At 37.6% G+C, this 12,819-nt stretch overlaps 1 protein-coding gene across 3 annotated transcripts in view; it reads right to left on the reverse strand.

Moving 5' to 3' along the window:
- The window catches only part of SS18 (SS18 subunit of BAF chromatin remodeling complex), a 44,526-nt gene that overhangs the window by 15,773 nt on the left and 15,934 nt on the right, over positions 1-12,819 (reverse strand). For all 3 annotated transcript variants that reach the window (XM_053951004.1, XM_053951016.1, XM_053951007.1), the window contains exons 4-5: positions 10,879-11,032; positions 4,410-4,631 (exon numbers count right to left, since the gene is read on the reverse strand). In XM_053951004.1, the coding sequence (XP_053806979.1) occupies positions 4,410-4,631; positions 10,879-11,032 (376 nt within the window). The remainder of the gene's footprint in view (positions 1-4,409; positions 4,632-10,878; positions 11,033-12,819) is intronic.

The raw sequence follows: 12,819 nt of genomic DNA on the forward strand, positions 1-12,819 counted from the left end.
ACAGCATCTTCTACAGCTACACATCCTACACAATGCAGGTATAGTATGATGGCATTTCAGAACGTGGAAGCAATTTTATTTCCCTTTTGTAGGCTAGATTTCAAAAAAAAATGAGACTGCCCTGCTTTTTCCATAACATCTCGACTACTGTAAACAGTTGAGGTACTGAAACCTAACAGTCTCAGCTAACATAGGAGTGAACAGATGGGAAGACATCCACAAAAGGTAGTCAAACTTAGAAATCACTTTATCCTGATCTGCCATACCCTGAATATATTTATGTTTTAGCTAACATTGGATGTTCCTATCTTTATGTTCCTTTATGTGCACAACAAAACAACCAGAATCTGCAGCTGTCTCATCTCTTTCTGTATCTTCATATTTGCTTCTAAGTGAAAGAGCTCTGAAATTTTAATGGAACTTTTCCAAGGTTATATAAATGAAACTATCATTAAAAATTTCAGCACCAGATTTGACAACTGGTCTGCAAATAACTGAAGTCAGCATGATCTCGTCCTGTAGAAGTCACCTGTAAACTAGTTCCCCTCCCACAGGCAACATATAACGCTCACTCAATAGAGACTGGGAATCTGGCAACTTTGTGTCAAGCTCTTCTAGCATGGGAATGGAATTCCTGCAAAGGGATCTGACCAATGAGAAACAGTCTCTGGGATGGCCACGCATACCAGAGTTTATGAGATGACCAAGCTACAATTTCTTGCTTCTTACTTAGAAAATGTATTAATTCCACTATTAAATATTATTCCCTGAGTGTGAAAGATTTGTTCAACATAAAAAAAGAGGAATTTCCATGCAAGTTTCAGGTTTCAGAAAAATCACGCCTACATCTCCCCTCTGAAAAGCCAAAAACTGGCGACACTCAAAGTTTTTTTTCAACCTAAGTAGTTTACCATACACAAGAAGAAATGCACCCATAAGAATATAGTTTATTTCACATTCATTCAGCTCCTTCTGCTTCCTATCTCTTCCAAAAAGGTAGCCAATATTCCTTGCAGATGTCCTGGGCTGCTATATTAACTTTCCAATGAAGAGTCACCTACAGAATCTTCCACTTAAATATTCTGCTTTTTAAGTCCAAAATTACTAGAATTCCTCTTTTAAACTGGATTGAGTATATAAAATCAATACCATGAAAACTCTGCTTCTCATTTAAGGTATTCTTCTGGACAGCATTTTATAACTAGTGCAAATCAATAATTAGTACAGAGTGGATACAGGAAGTAAATCCAGCAAACAGTTCTGTTACTATGCTTTTTATTTCTTAATTAGCACTTTTTCATTTTTTTCTTGCTAACACCATCTGCCTCACAAGGTGCATATACAGCAAGATGTTTTGGTAGCACGTGTACATAAAGAGGTTATGCTCAAGCATAACCCAAGTGTTAGAGCAAGCTTTCTGAGTGTTATGGTAGTTTTATCTATTATCTAATAGTACGCTTCTTTTCCCCTAGAAGTACAGGCTTCATTCAGTACATGGTAGGTATTACCCACTGAAAAACTATTTCAGTATTTTGTTTCTTCCTAACAGTTCATGTGAGATACAACGCCCAGCCAAACACTGAAGACAGAATTTTTAATTTATTCATAGGTTTTCATATGGTACCCATAAGTAATTTGTCCAAATATTCATAATGACATACTTTGACAACTCTCCTGTGAAATCAGATGGTATTGTAATCTTACCATCAGATTCATTCCTGTACAGATGAGGAACCCACATAGGGAAAGATTAAGGCCTAAAACATCTACTAATTTTTAACAGCCAACTTGAGATGCTAAGAGCTCATCTTATGGGATATTTAGCATTATATTTAGCTAGTGCTGTTATCAACTGACAGATGTAGTAGGATCTCTCCTTTTCAGTATGGATCAATCCTGTAAGACAAAGAAACAAAGCATACTTAGGGGTTCACAAATGTCTCCTGACCAACAACATTGAGGTTCAGAAATTTTGGTTCACTTGTGTTTCTGAATTGTTGTACATATGACCAGTTAAGAAATCTTTGAGTCCAAATCTGTTTATTCCCCTTGTGTTAAACTACAATGGGTGCATTTCCTAGCAGCTCATTCTTGTTTCTTCACTTAGGAGAGAAGCCTGCGGTGGCCATGCTTGGCTGAGACCTCTGCCCAGCCAGACTGGGGCTTGGCTACCTACCTCTAAATTTCTCATGGTCTCACAGATTGCTGTTGCTCTCTGTCCAGCTGTCTTGGAGTCACAAGGGAGTGAAGATATAAAAATACTTCCTCTAATTTGTCATCAAACATCAATACACATGTAACAACTAAGAGTAGAAAATGGAGGAAATGTACTAAGCAGACCTGATTGGGAATAATCTTAGATCAAAACAGCAAACATCCCCATCTTCAGACTTAAGACTTCCTCTCTCAACAGGTATTTGGAACAGTATTTTCATTTAACAGCAAATAGCACTTTGTTTGCATAACAGACAAGTTTCAAAGCCTTGCTTTAAAGAAAGGGGCACATGCACTTCTACATTTTATATGAAGTGCTCTGTTTAGTAATGTTTTTGTGAGACAGTGAAACATTTTAAAGAATATGATTTTTCACCCCACTGGCCTCTCCTGTGAAACCTCTGCAAAAAATAGAACCAGCCTTGAAGGAGACACTTGAAATGGTAAGAGTCTCAGCCTGAAGGGTCAAAACTTGGCAGAATTAGAGTTACACAGTGCAAAAGCTTGCTGTGGCCCTAATGGCATTGGTACCATTGCTCTAAGTAAAGATTTTGCTCTTGTTCTTGAACCTATAATTTGGTTAATACTGTTTTATTCTCTATTCCCCAAAGTTACTTCAGTACCACTATCTGCTCAGCACAGAAATCTTTTAAGTTTATTTCTGCTTAGTTTCTAATGACCAATTTTCAAGTTTGACAGAGTACTGAAAAGAGAACAGGGGAATATTATGTGGAACAGTAAAGAATGCTACTTTGAGACAGAATCATCTCCTATATTTTAGGCCAGTCACACAAAAACATTTTCTGTAGAGTGACTTACTAGATGGCTCCCTCACATACACTGCTACATAATTATTGTTAACTCTGCAACTAAAAAATCTGAATTGAAACAGCATAGGGCTTTCCCAAAGCATCTTACAACGTTCACAGAATTACTACACCATGTACTGCCCAGAATAGAGAGATAACTTCCCAGTTCAGAGAGACAGTCAAAAGCATTCCCACTTATTATTTCCCCTACTATGTACCTATCTTCTGTTTCTTTCACTGTTATACATTAAGAAAAATGCCATTAACTATGTGGATGTTAAAGGCCTCAGATCTCCCACTTTCTCTACTGGTAAGTAAAGTGCAGAAACAGCTTCTCACATTACTTACTTTTAGCCTCTCAGTAAGTCAGTCCTTTGTCTGTTTTGCACCTTTCTGTAACCTAATAATCAAACCAATCCGTATGACCTGGTCTGTCTGTACACCTCAGGAACAGATGGTATCTACACATAAAGAAGTGGAGCTTTGGTTTGTCATATGTCTTCTAGTAGGTGCTATGTACAGATCCAGTGCAGTAACAGACTTAGCAGGTAAGCTGAAAATACTGATTGCTGACTTGTAAAGCACCTCTATAAGAATATGCAGTACATATACAACTTAGTAATTTGCTGTGCTGTGACTCTAATGCAGTATTTTAATTCCACAATGTCCTTGCACTTCAACAAGGGCATCAAAACACCATCAGTTTATGCAAAATTAGATACAAAATTAACTTTGATTTTTACTATATAAACAAGGACATCTCATGAAAACAGTAGGGAGTACCAGATTTGTTAATGGAACTGAATTTTGCTTCTCTAAACAGACATTCCATGCCAAAACTGCTGAAACAGCATGCAGCAGAAAACAAAGACTAACTAGGTATAACAATCTGAGGGCTATCTGACTTTGATTTTTCCACTTAAAAGTAGATATGCATTTTATCAACCTGAACAACAATAACACTTAGCTAGAAGTGTAAAGTCTGAAAAATACAAACAGTAGCTCCAGCTTATAACTGCTGAAAGTAGATCCATTTCCAGATTCTCACATTATACCTGAAAACAGTTATATGTCTGCAAATAAACAAAAAGTCACAGATATAAGGGAGAAAAGAGGTGTAGAATCCTCCAAACATGGGTACTGAATATTCAGAGAGTATTCTGAGATCATCCTTCCACAAGGATCACTCAGTCCACGTCTTAGGAAAATGGCCCATAGGGTGATTGAAGTCACAATTTTTGTGTTCTTAGCACCGCGCTCTAAGCAACTGAGCCAATCTCAGGGTACAAACACATTTAGAGGAGGAAATCTACAGGATAAGACCTTTAAAAAAAACTGCACTCAAGATGTTTTCCTTTTACAGAAGCTAACAGATACCTCACTCACCTTGGTTTGGTTGCATATTCATGTTTGGTCTGGGCCCATAGTTGCCCATTGGCTGTCCTTGGCTCATTGTCATCTGATTCTGCACTGGCATACTCTGTGACGATGGCACTGAGTGATTATAGCCACCCATGGACCCATGGCTACTTGAAGGCATATTCATGGAACTGTTCGTCATATTCAGTTGGTTAGGTCCAGGTCCTTGCATAGGCATATGGTTGGGTCCTTCAGAAAGAAAAACAGGGAAAAAAGTTGTACATTAGGCATCATAAAAGCAGGTGAAAACAGTCATACCGAATCACAAAAGTAAACAGAAGTAAATAAAAACAACTGCATGAAAATAAATTTAAGATACAGTTTGCATGCCATTTCCTCACTTTAAAAATAACAAAGTGAACAACAAAGTTCATCTCTACTAGGAAATACATTTTCTTGTGTTTAGTAACTAAAGCTACTGAAACAAAGGTGAATTATCATACAGCTCATCTTCTATCCATATCACACGCAAAACTAGTCTTTTTAATACTTGCATAATACAGCCTGAATTTCATTCTGAATGGCACAAAAGCAGTGTAACAGACAGCTTGGTAACTCCATCAGAGCTGTAATTGTTACAATGGCTATAAAATTTCTGTGTATTTAAACAACCCATGCTAGACAATTTTTTGCAACAAACAATTATTATTATTTTTAAATGCAGTCAGTATTAACATTGACATGGTATAATTACACAGAATCATAGAAACATTTTGGTTGGAAAAGACCACTAAGACTGTCAAGTTCAACAACAAATTTATCACTGCCAAGTCCACTATTAAATGCTAACTTAGGTTAACTTTTATTCAAATGATTCTACAGTTACCCAGAGAAGAAAGAGAAGGTGACAAGCACTCCATGGATCACTGATAGAACAGCAAAGGCCCTTATGGAAAACCTATGAGTCAAACTCATTCTACAGAGCTCTTTTAATGCCCTTGTAGATAAAAATGTAACCAAAAGTTGCTCATGGCAAGAAGACAACTCCTGAGTTTATCTCCTGAGATGGGAATGAGAACAAATCTTTGTGGTAAGACATCAAGACTTTTTTTTGAATACTTCAATCATGACTTTTTAATAAGAATGACATGTAAATGGAAAGCATTTAGTGACCTGTGTTGGTAAACACATCGCCTTTGCTGTGACTACGTAAAAGAACAACCCTGGAAATCATAGAAAGGTGTGAAAAAAGGAACAAAGGGAAAATGTTACTGGCAATGTGCTGCATCTTCTCTACTTGTAAATAAGATGGAAAATTTCAACACAACAGAAAATCAATGCTTTTGATTTCTAATGGACCTAGCATTGCCGTGATTCAAACAGTATGAAACAATGTAGAATAAAAATGGCTGAAGAACTATTTCACATTTTTGATCATACACTATATAGCCAATATTCTGCAACTGTATTTGCAGATTACTAGAGCAGGGGATGATGACTGGAAGGACAGTCTCCAAATTATCAGTTCAACTTGTAAAGATGCACAGGAAAAGCAACTTGTTCATACATCCATGTGCCAACAACATCTTTTCACCTTTTATTTCCCTTCTTCCTGACAACAAAGGTTGAATTTGGATTACTTTCAATGGGTATTTTAACAAGTACAACATTACAATACCATCTGGTCAGTTTACTCATTACTTTAGGTGGAATATGTGAACAGCCACTAGAACTAAAACTAGTAAGAAGTGGGACTGGATATAACTATGACAAGTAAAAAAGTAGAAAAAATGCATGGATTATGCCCATGACAATCACCACATGAAGACTTCATGAAAAAATGTAGAACCAGAGCACATGACAGACCAGGTCAACTGTAAACAAGGCAAATGCTGACACGTACAGATTTCAGCAAGAAGATGCTGCTGTTGCTTAACATGCCACAGGATTTTTCTTAAGCTAGAGAAGTCTAAGAAGATGAATCTAAAAGAAACTACACTAGTAGAGCTGTAGGAAGATATTGATTTGTTTACATATTTCCCAGTGAAAATTAAAAAAAAAAGAACCACCCTCCCACCCTTCAGATGAAAACAGCTCCTAAGTCCTTGGCTAATGAAAAAAAAAAAATGTACTAATCTAGGGTAGAATGAAGGCAGAAATAAGGACACAGAAAGCTGCACACAAGGTCACAGAAACAATACTAAGTGACTGAAACAAAAAGATGCAGAAGAAAAAGATAACAATGATAAATGAACATGGCAACTAAAGCCAAAATGAAGAAACAGAGAGTAAGTTTTAAAATGTGTTTATCCTCTTGCCCTTAAGAGGCATCAAACATGCAGTTCACTGCTTCTTCAAAACAAGGTGAGCAGAGATTGCTGAAATGTACAAAGGCAGGTCCACCACGAATACAGAAAAAGTAATTCAGTGAATAGGATTATACCCACAAGAGTACTACACATGCCTATACTGCCTCTCTTCAATTCAACACTGCTTAATTCTGTAATAATGAGAACATGGAGACAGTTTAATTATGAAAAAGTGAACTTGCCTCTAACCATAAGCTCAATCATGAATGTGCTCTGAGGTAAAGCTACAGTGAAGAAAAGCTTCCTATTGCAGTGCCAAGCAACTGCTGCAGAGCTACTAGAAGACTACTTTCCTAATTAAAGGAAGGGATATGCAGGGTTAGTGACAGAAAGTTAGGGCTTGGGAGTGGCTTTGTTTCTTTCTGATGAAAGAAAGACACTGTCAGTGATATTCAGAGAGTTAGGCAAGCACACAGGGGAGCAAGTTTTTAAAAACTGGTAACATAAGATGCAAAATTAGGAAGGCAAAAATCATCCCAAGAGATAGCTTGAAAAAATAATACACCTTCTCTAAAAGGTTGGCTTATACTTCATGTCTCAGGTAGCACTAAAACAGGAGAAAGCACCCATAAGAAAAAGCTGCCATATGAAATGCAAGGAATGTGTATTTTCTGTGGTTAAAATCTAGGGGTTTGTTAGTAAGAAGCTAGAAAACAAGAATAGAGAAAAAGCTAAGACCATAGGATCAAAAACCTTGCAAATGAAAAATAAAAAAACAGATTTTACATATAACTTTTTTTTAGTTTGCCAAAACACTTCATTGAGTTCTCTTGCGTATAAGGATGAAATAATTTATTTTCTTTTTTATACGGATAAATGAAATAGAAGAAGAGAATATGAATGAACTGAGACTGAATTAATGAGGCATGAAGAATGCATTTCCACTTTAAAGTAACTGCTTTAAATGCTATACTTAGATATATATACTTATAATTAGATTTGTGTTATAATGAAGTTAGCAGAGTAACTATTTATCCTGAGTATAAACAAAAGTTCTTTTTCCTCTTAATCACCTATGCACACATCTTACCTCCAAGAAGATGTAATCCAAACTAAATACATTTGAGACTACATTTGCAGGAAGGGAAGATTTTGAGAGAACTTGTTGGGAACACACAAACACCTATGTTGTGGTTTAGAACTGCTATTCCCCAATTTACTGTTTCCACTAAAACACTCCAAGCCACACACCACGTTGCTCACTCCCCTGTATCCCCTTTCCTGTGCTGGGCTGGAGAGGAGAACAGGAGGCACAAAAAGTAAAGATTACAAGTAGAGAAAAGAACAATTTACTGGAAACAGCAATGAAATAAGAACAGCAACAGTATTAATAGCAGTGTACAAGATGTAAAGGATTCACAGGCAATTGATCACCACACAGAATCCCTAACAATATCCTGCAGGTCAGAATAACCTGCAGGTCCTGGCCATGCCTCCTCCTGGCTACTGCAAAAATTAACCCTGTTCTGGCTGGAACCAGGACAATCTGTTATTCAGGGAGGTCACCTACCAGTGCCAGGACAGAGACCCCTACAGCTAGTCTTACCTTTCAACTTTTTACAAAACAACCTCAAGAAATCAAGAAGACAACTTGACCCTAGCTTATCAGTTCATCATCTCCTTCCAAATCCAGATCACCCTAACTTTGCATCACACAAACTCAGTCAAAGTAACCCTTCAGACAGCATTTTTTTCAGTAAAAAACCACAATCTGTCACAGGTACAAATAACACTCAAGTGTATCACCAGCTGAAAAAGGTTTGCCGTGACTGTCTTCCCTGGCAAAAGGATACAGACACAGATTTGTCAGGGGATGCAATTAAGGGCCCCAGCAGCACTTCAGGTTCTGTATTAACCAGGACACAAGTACAAGAAAAATCATCCTTTGCCCTTCAGGCAATGGAACAGGTCAATAACAGAACTTTAAAATTACTCATGCCCTGATGATCACTAGGCAGTTGTTCTAATCCTCTCATCAACCCTTCTCTTCTGCCCATACTCAGGTCTTTGGAAGCCCCTGCTCAGGTAATACCTGAATTCCTTAGCTGGCAGTTTTAAGAGCCTGCATTTTATTTTTTTCCATGCTGGTCAACTGATGTCACTCCTGGATTCTCTCAGTTTAAGATTAGTGACTTTACTCCTTTTATACAGATCATCTCTACAGATATTTAGGATAGGTTTTTAGTACAAATGTTTATGTAAGCTCAGAGTAAAATTAGAAAGCAAATGCATACAATGCAGAAATTATTAAAATACAAAGAGAGATAGAGAAATTCCTCTGTGAAATACAGAAAGGGTCACAAGCAGGTAAACTAACATACACTTGAAAAGATATGTGTAATTCAGCGACACACTTAACAAGATGATTCTGTTTCCCTTTTTCCAACCTATGATATTATTTTAGCAAGCCTTTCTGGTATTAGACATGCCCTCATCCTAAGCTGTTTATCTTCACATCCTCAGAGAAAACTTCAAACTGAGATGGAAAGAGCAGACATTCAAGAAAGGGAATATGTTGGAGGAAAGGCTAAATTAAAGCTTCGTTGGAAACTGTATTTAAGTATCTGTCTAGGTGAATACCAAAACAAAGCTATTTACCTTTCACATATTTTCCTAAGAGCTCTTTTCTTATTCTATCTAATTACAAAATATGTATGTTTAAGGAGTGACTTTTCTCCCCTGTGGCTCTGCAGTGAAGTCATTATGCTCACATTGTGACTTAGTAATCCTTCTCCTTGGAAAAGATCACTATAATAACAATAATATGATTACACTTGAGGGTCAAAGAGACTGATTTTTGAGAGGCAATGCTATTCTCCATGGGAACTGATGGATCTTAGATGGATAAAGGACACCATAATCAGAATATCTCTGCCCTACTTAGGGAGCAGCATATATTGCTTTTTACATTTCCAAATGCAGATCATGACCAACATGTATGATGAAACTAACTTCTCTAGATCTTTTACTGCACTTCTTACACACAGCCTCTGAAGGCTATTCAAGCTTCTCTTTTAGAAAAGCTGCCATTATCAAGTCCATTTTATCAAGATTTGCAGAGAAATTAGAGACTACAGCAATTGTTATATTTTTTACTTTGTATTAAGTTTTGTGTAGTTTGCTGTCGGGAAGGTTATCCTTGACACCAGTGAGAGATGAATTTTCAAAGATCCTTTGACAGTAGTTTTCCTTCTTGAAAGTATCAATACCTTGAGGAGCTTTTGTATGAAAAGTTCCTCCATAAAAAAAAAAAAGAAAAGAAAAAAAAAGAAGGGATCCTGGACAAAAGCAATCCTGGGAATGCAATTTTAAGCTGAAAAGCCATTTCACATGAAATAGGCAGTATGATTTTACAAGTGGAAATTCAGGAAAATAGCCTCTATATAAAGAAGCATGCTCTTCCATTGCCTACTCCATTCTGATCTGACTGCTAAAGGGAATAGTTACTCCAAAGCCAGTATTGGCAGGGACAGTGTGGAATTTTATCATCCTCCTTCTCTGCTTTGTTTCTGTCCTCCCAAGTACATTTCTTTTTATTATAAAACAGGATGGCACAGAAACTGACTTAAAATTTACACCTAGAACAATAATCAGGAGGCCATTTCTTTACAAATCCCTTCCGATTCAACACATCTTCAATAATAAAGAACACAGGAGATTAGTGGAAGCTGTATAAAATCAATCTTTTTTTTTTCTTTTAAATATTTACCCAAATCAGAAACAGCCTCTTTCAGATGTATCTATTTTATTATTATCTAATTATTTAGCTACAATGATTTCACATCATCTTTTTATGGAAGGATTTGTGTTTGCTCAGCCACAGGCCAATACCTTTCCCCAGTAAGCCCTCTAAAGCCAGCTGTACTGCATGGTTTCAAACAGACTAAATTTAGCCAGTTCTGTTCATCAGAGGAATGCTGTGTGTCAGCTACATCAAAGCCCAAGGGCAGCCTGATAAACACTGAATACAGGTCACGTAGCTCTGTAGCTAACAAACTCTAAGAGAGCTTGTACTCGGGGGCATTCAAAGCAGTTTTGTCATCAACAATCTAGTATCCCTTGAGCCCCCATGTCGTTTCAGTTGCCAGGCAACGCTGGTGTTAATGTCTTAGAGGAGAAAAACTTACCAGGCATCTGGCCGTTCATCTGGTTCTGCATGTGTGGTGCAGGAGGGCCCCCACCTACCATACCATCTGAAGACATGTTGTGCGAGCGCGGGGGTGGGGGAGGGCCGCTCTGACTCATGCCGCCCGGACCCATAGGCATATTCTGTGTGGGTGGCTGAAAGGAGACAGTTTAGTCAAACACGAGAAGCAGTTAGTCTGACAAATATATTATATGTACATATGGTACAGCACTTGTCTATACTGTTCAACAGCGTATGAAAGAAAGCGCTGAAATGCATTTCTTTCTCTATCTGATATGTTTAACTCCTCCCAACATTAATTCTGGCAAAACGTTTAAAAGTTTAATCAATTTTACATTAAGTATTACATGCAGACAACACCACAGTACCTTTGAGCCCGACTTTAAAAAAAAAAAACAAATCAATGCCTCATTAAAAAATTACATCAGAACAGTTTAAGATTGCTTCAGTCACTCCCTTACACACGCACAAAAGCTTTCATTCAACATAGAAGTAAGTCTTCACTGAAATCTCTTGCATCAACTATTTGTTGCTGTTAACAGACCTTGCACTGGGACAAAACAAGTACAACATGAGATGAAAGCCTTTGAATGCTCATAGACCAGCAAAAAATCTGCACCTGGGTGTGGTAAAACACTAGCGATCTCTTCCCCACTCTCTCCCAAAGCAATGAAGGCCTAGTTCATAATTCCATGCCAAACACCCCCTACAGACTGGAAGCACATTAGTGCTGGCCTCCAAAGGTCCAGAGACAGCTGCCTAGAAAGGATGTTTTTGGCAAATTTCCTAATGAAATTGTGAGGAAAATAACTGAATAACCTTGAGAGTTCAAAAAGGGAGAGCAAGAAAAACAATAAATACAAGGGGGAATTTACTGGTAAGTTCTACTCATAGCAATGGAAGGAGACACAGAAACTGCTAGTAGCCAGCTTTGTTTTCCTACTAAAAACACCTGTGAGACACTACAATCCTCCTCACACACCTTAGCCAAGCACTTTCAGGGGAGTAAAAATCATCTCAGTGAGAGCAAATTCCTGGCTCTCTCACTTTTGAGGACTCTGTCTACAGGTTATAACTATTCATAAAGAACTCTACCCATGAGACAACTACGTGTGCGTTTTTCAACATTTCTCTTCACAAACAGAACCAAGCAGGTGAACCCTAAGCTTCTCTCTAGCCCAGTCCCTGCCTGTGCCTATTCATCAGCTTCATAAACACAAAACAGAATACAGCAGTAAAGAGTAAGGCTTTCCCAGTGTGTCTATGCTGGAGATGGTAAGAGCAGGGTAACATCGACACACACACACATATTCAATTGCCAGGGGAGGGGAATGAATTGTACTAATTTGTTGTCTCAACATTTCTTCAAACACTTCAAGCAGGTATTATTTTCCCTGCACTACTTTAAAAAATTCTTCAGGAAATTAGTGAAGGTTTTTTTTTTCAGCAGGAAGAAGGAAGGAGATGAAGATAAATATAAGCAAGTAGGCAACTTCTCTTACTAAATTCCTTTCATTCCTCCATGATGCAGAGAATGACATTTTATAAGCGAAGTCCTTTCCTCAGCCTATAGCAGAAGTGACAAGAGGTGAAGAAGGTAAGAATGAAAGGCAGCTCTACCCTCTAAACACTGTGAATGAAAGGCAGCTCTACCCTTTAAACACTGTGACTGAAAAGCTGCTCCATTCTGATTGTTTTTCCTCCACTAGTGAGCAACCAAGGCAAGGCTGCTTCACCTCAGTTAAAGTCCTCCATCCCTTCACCTTCAAAACTCACTATCATTCTAATTTTGCATTTAACAGAATCTAACAGAAATTATCTAAAACTGATATACAAAAAAAAAAAAAACAAACAAAAAAGAAAACAAACAGACTATTTTCATTTTTATTTGGAAAGTATGTTCAGAAATACTCTCAAAACC

This window comes from Vidua chalybeata, chromosome 1, assembly GCF_026979565.1.
Source record: "Vidua chalybeata isolate OUT-0048 chromosome 1, bVidCha1 merged haplotype, whole genome shotgun sequence".
NCBI classification, from domain to species: domain Eukaryota; kingdom Metazoa; phylum Chordata; class Aves; order Passeriformes; family Viduidae; genus Vidua; species Vidua chalybeata.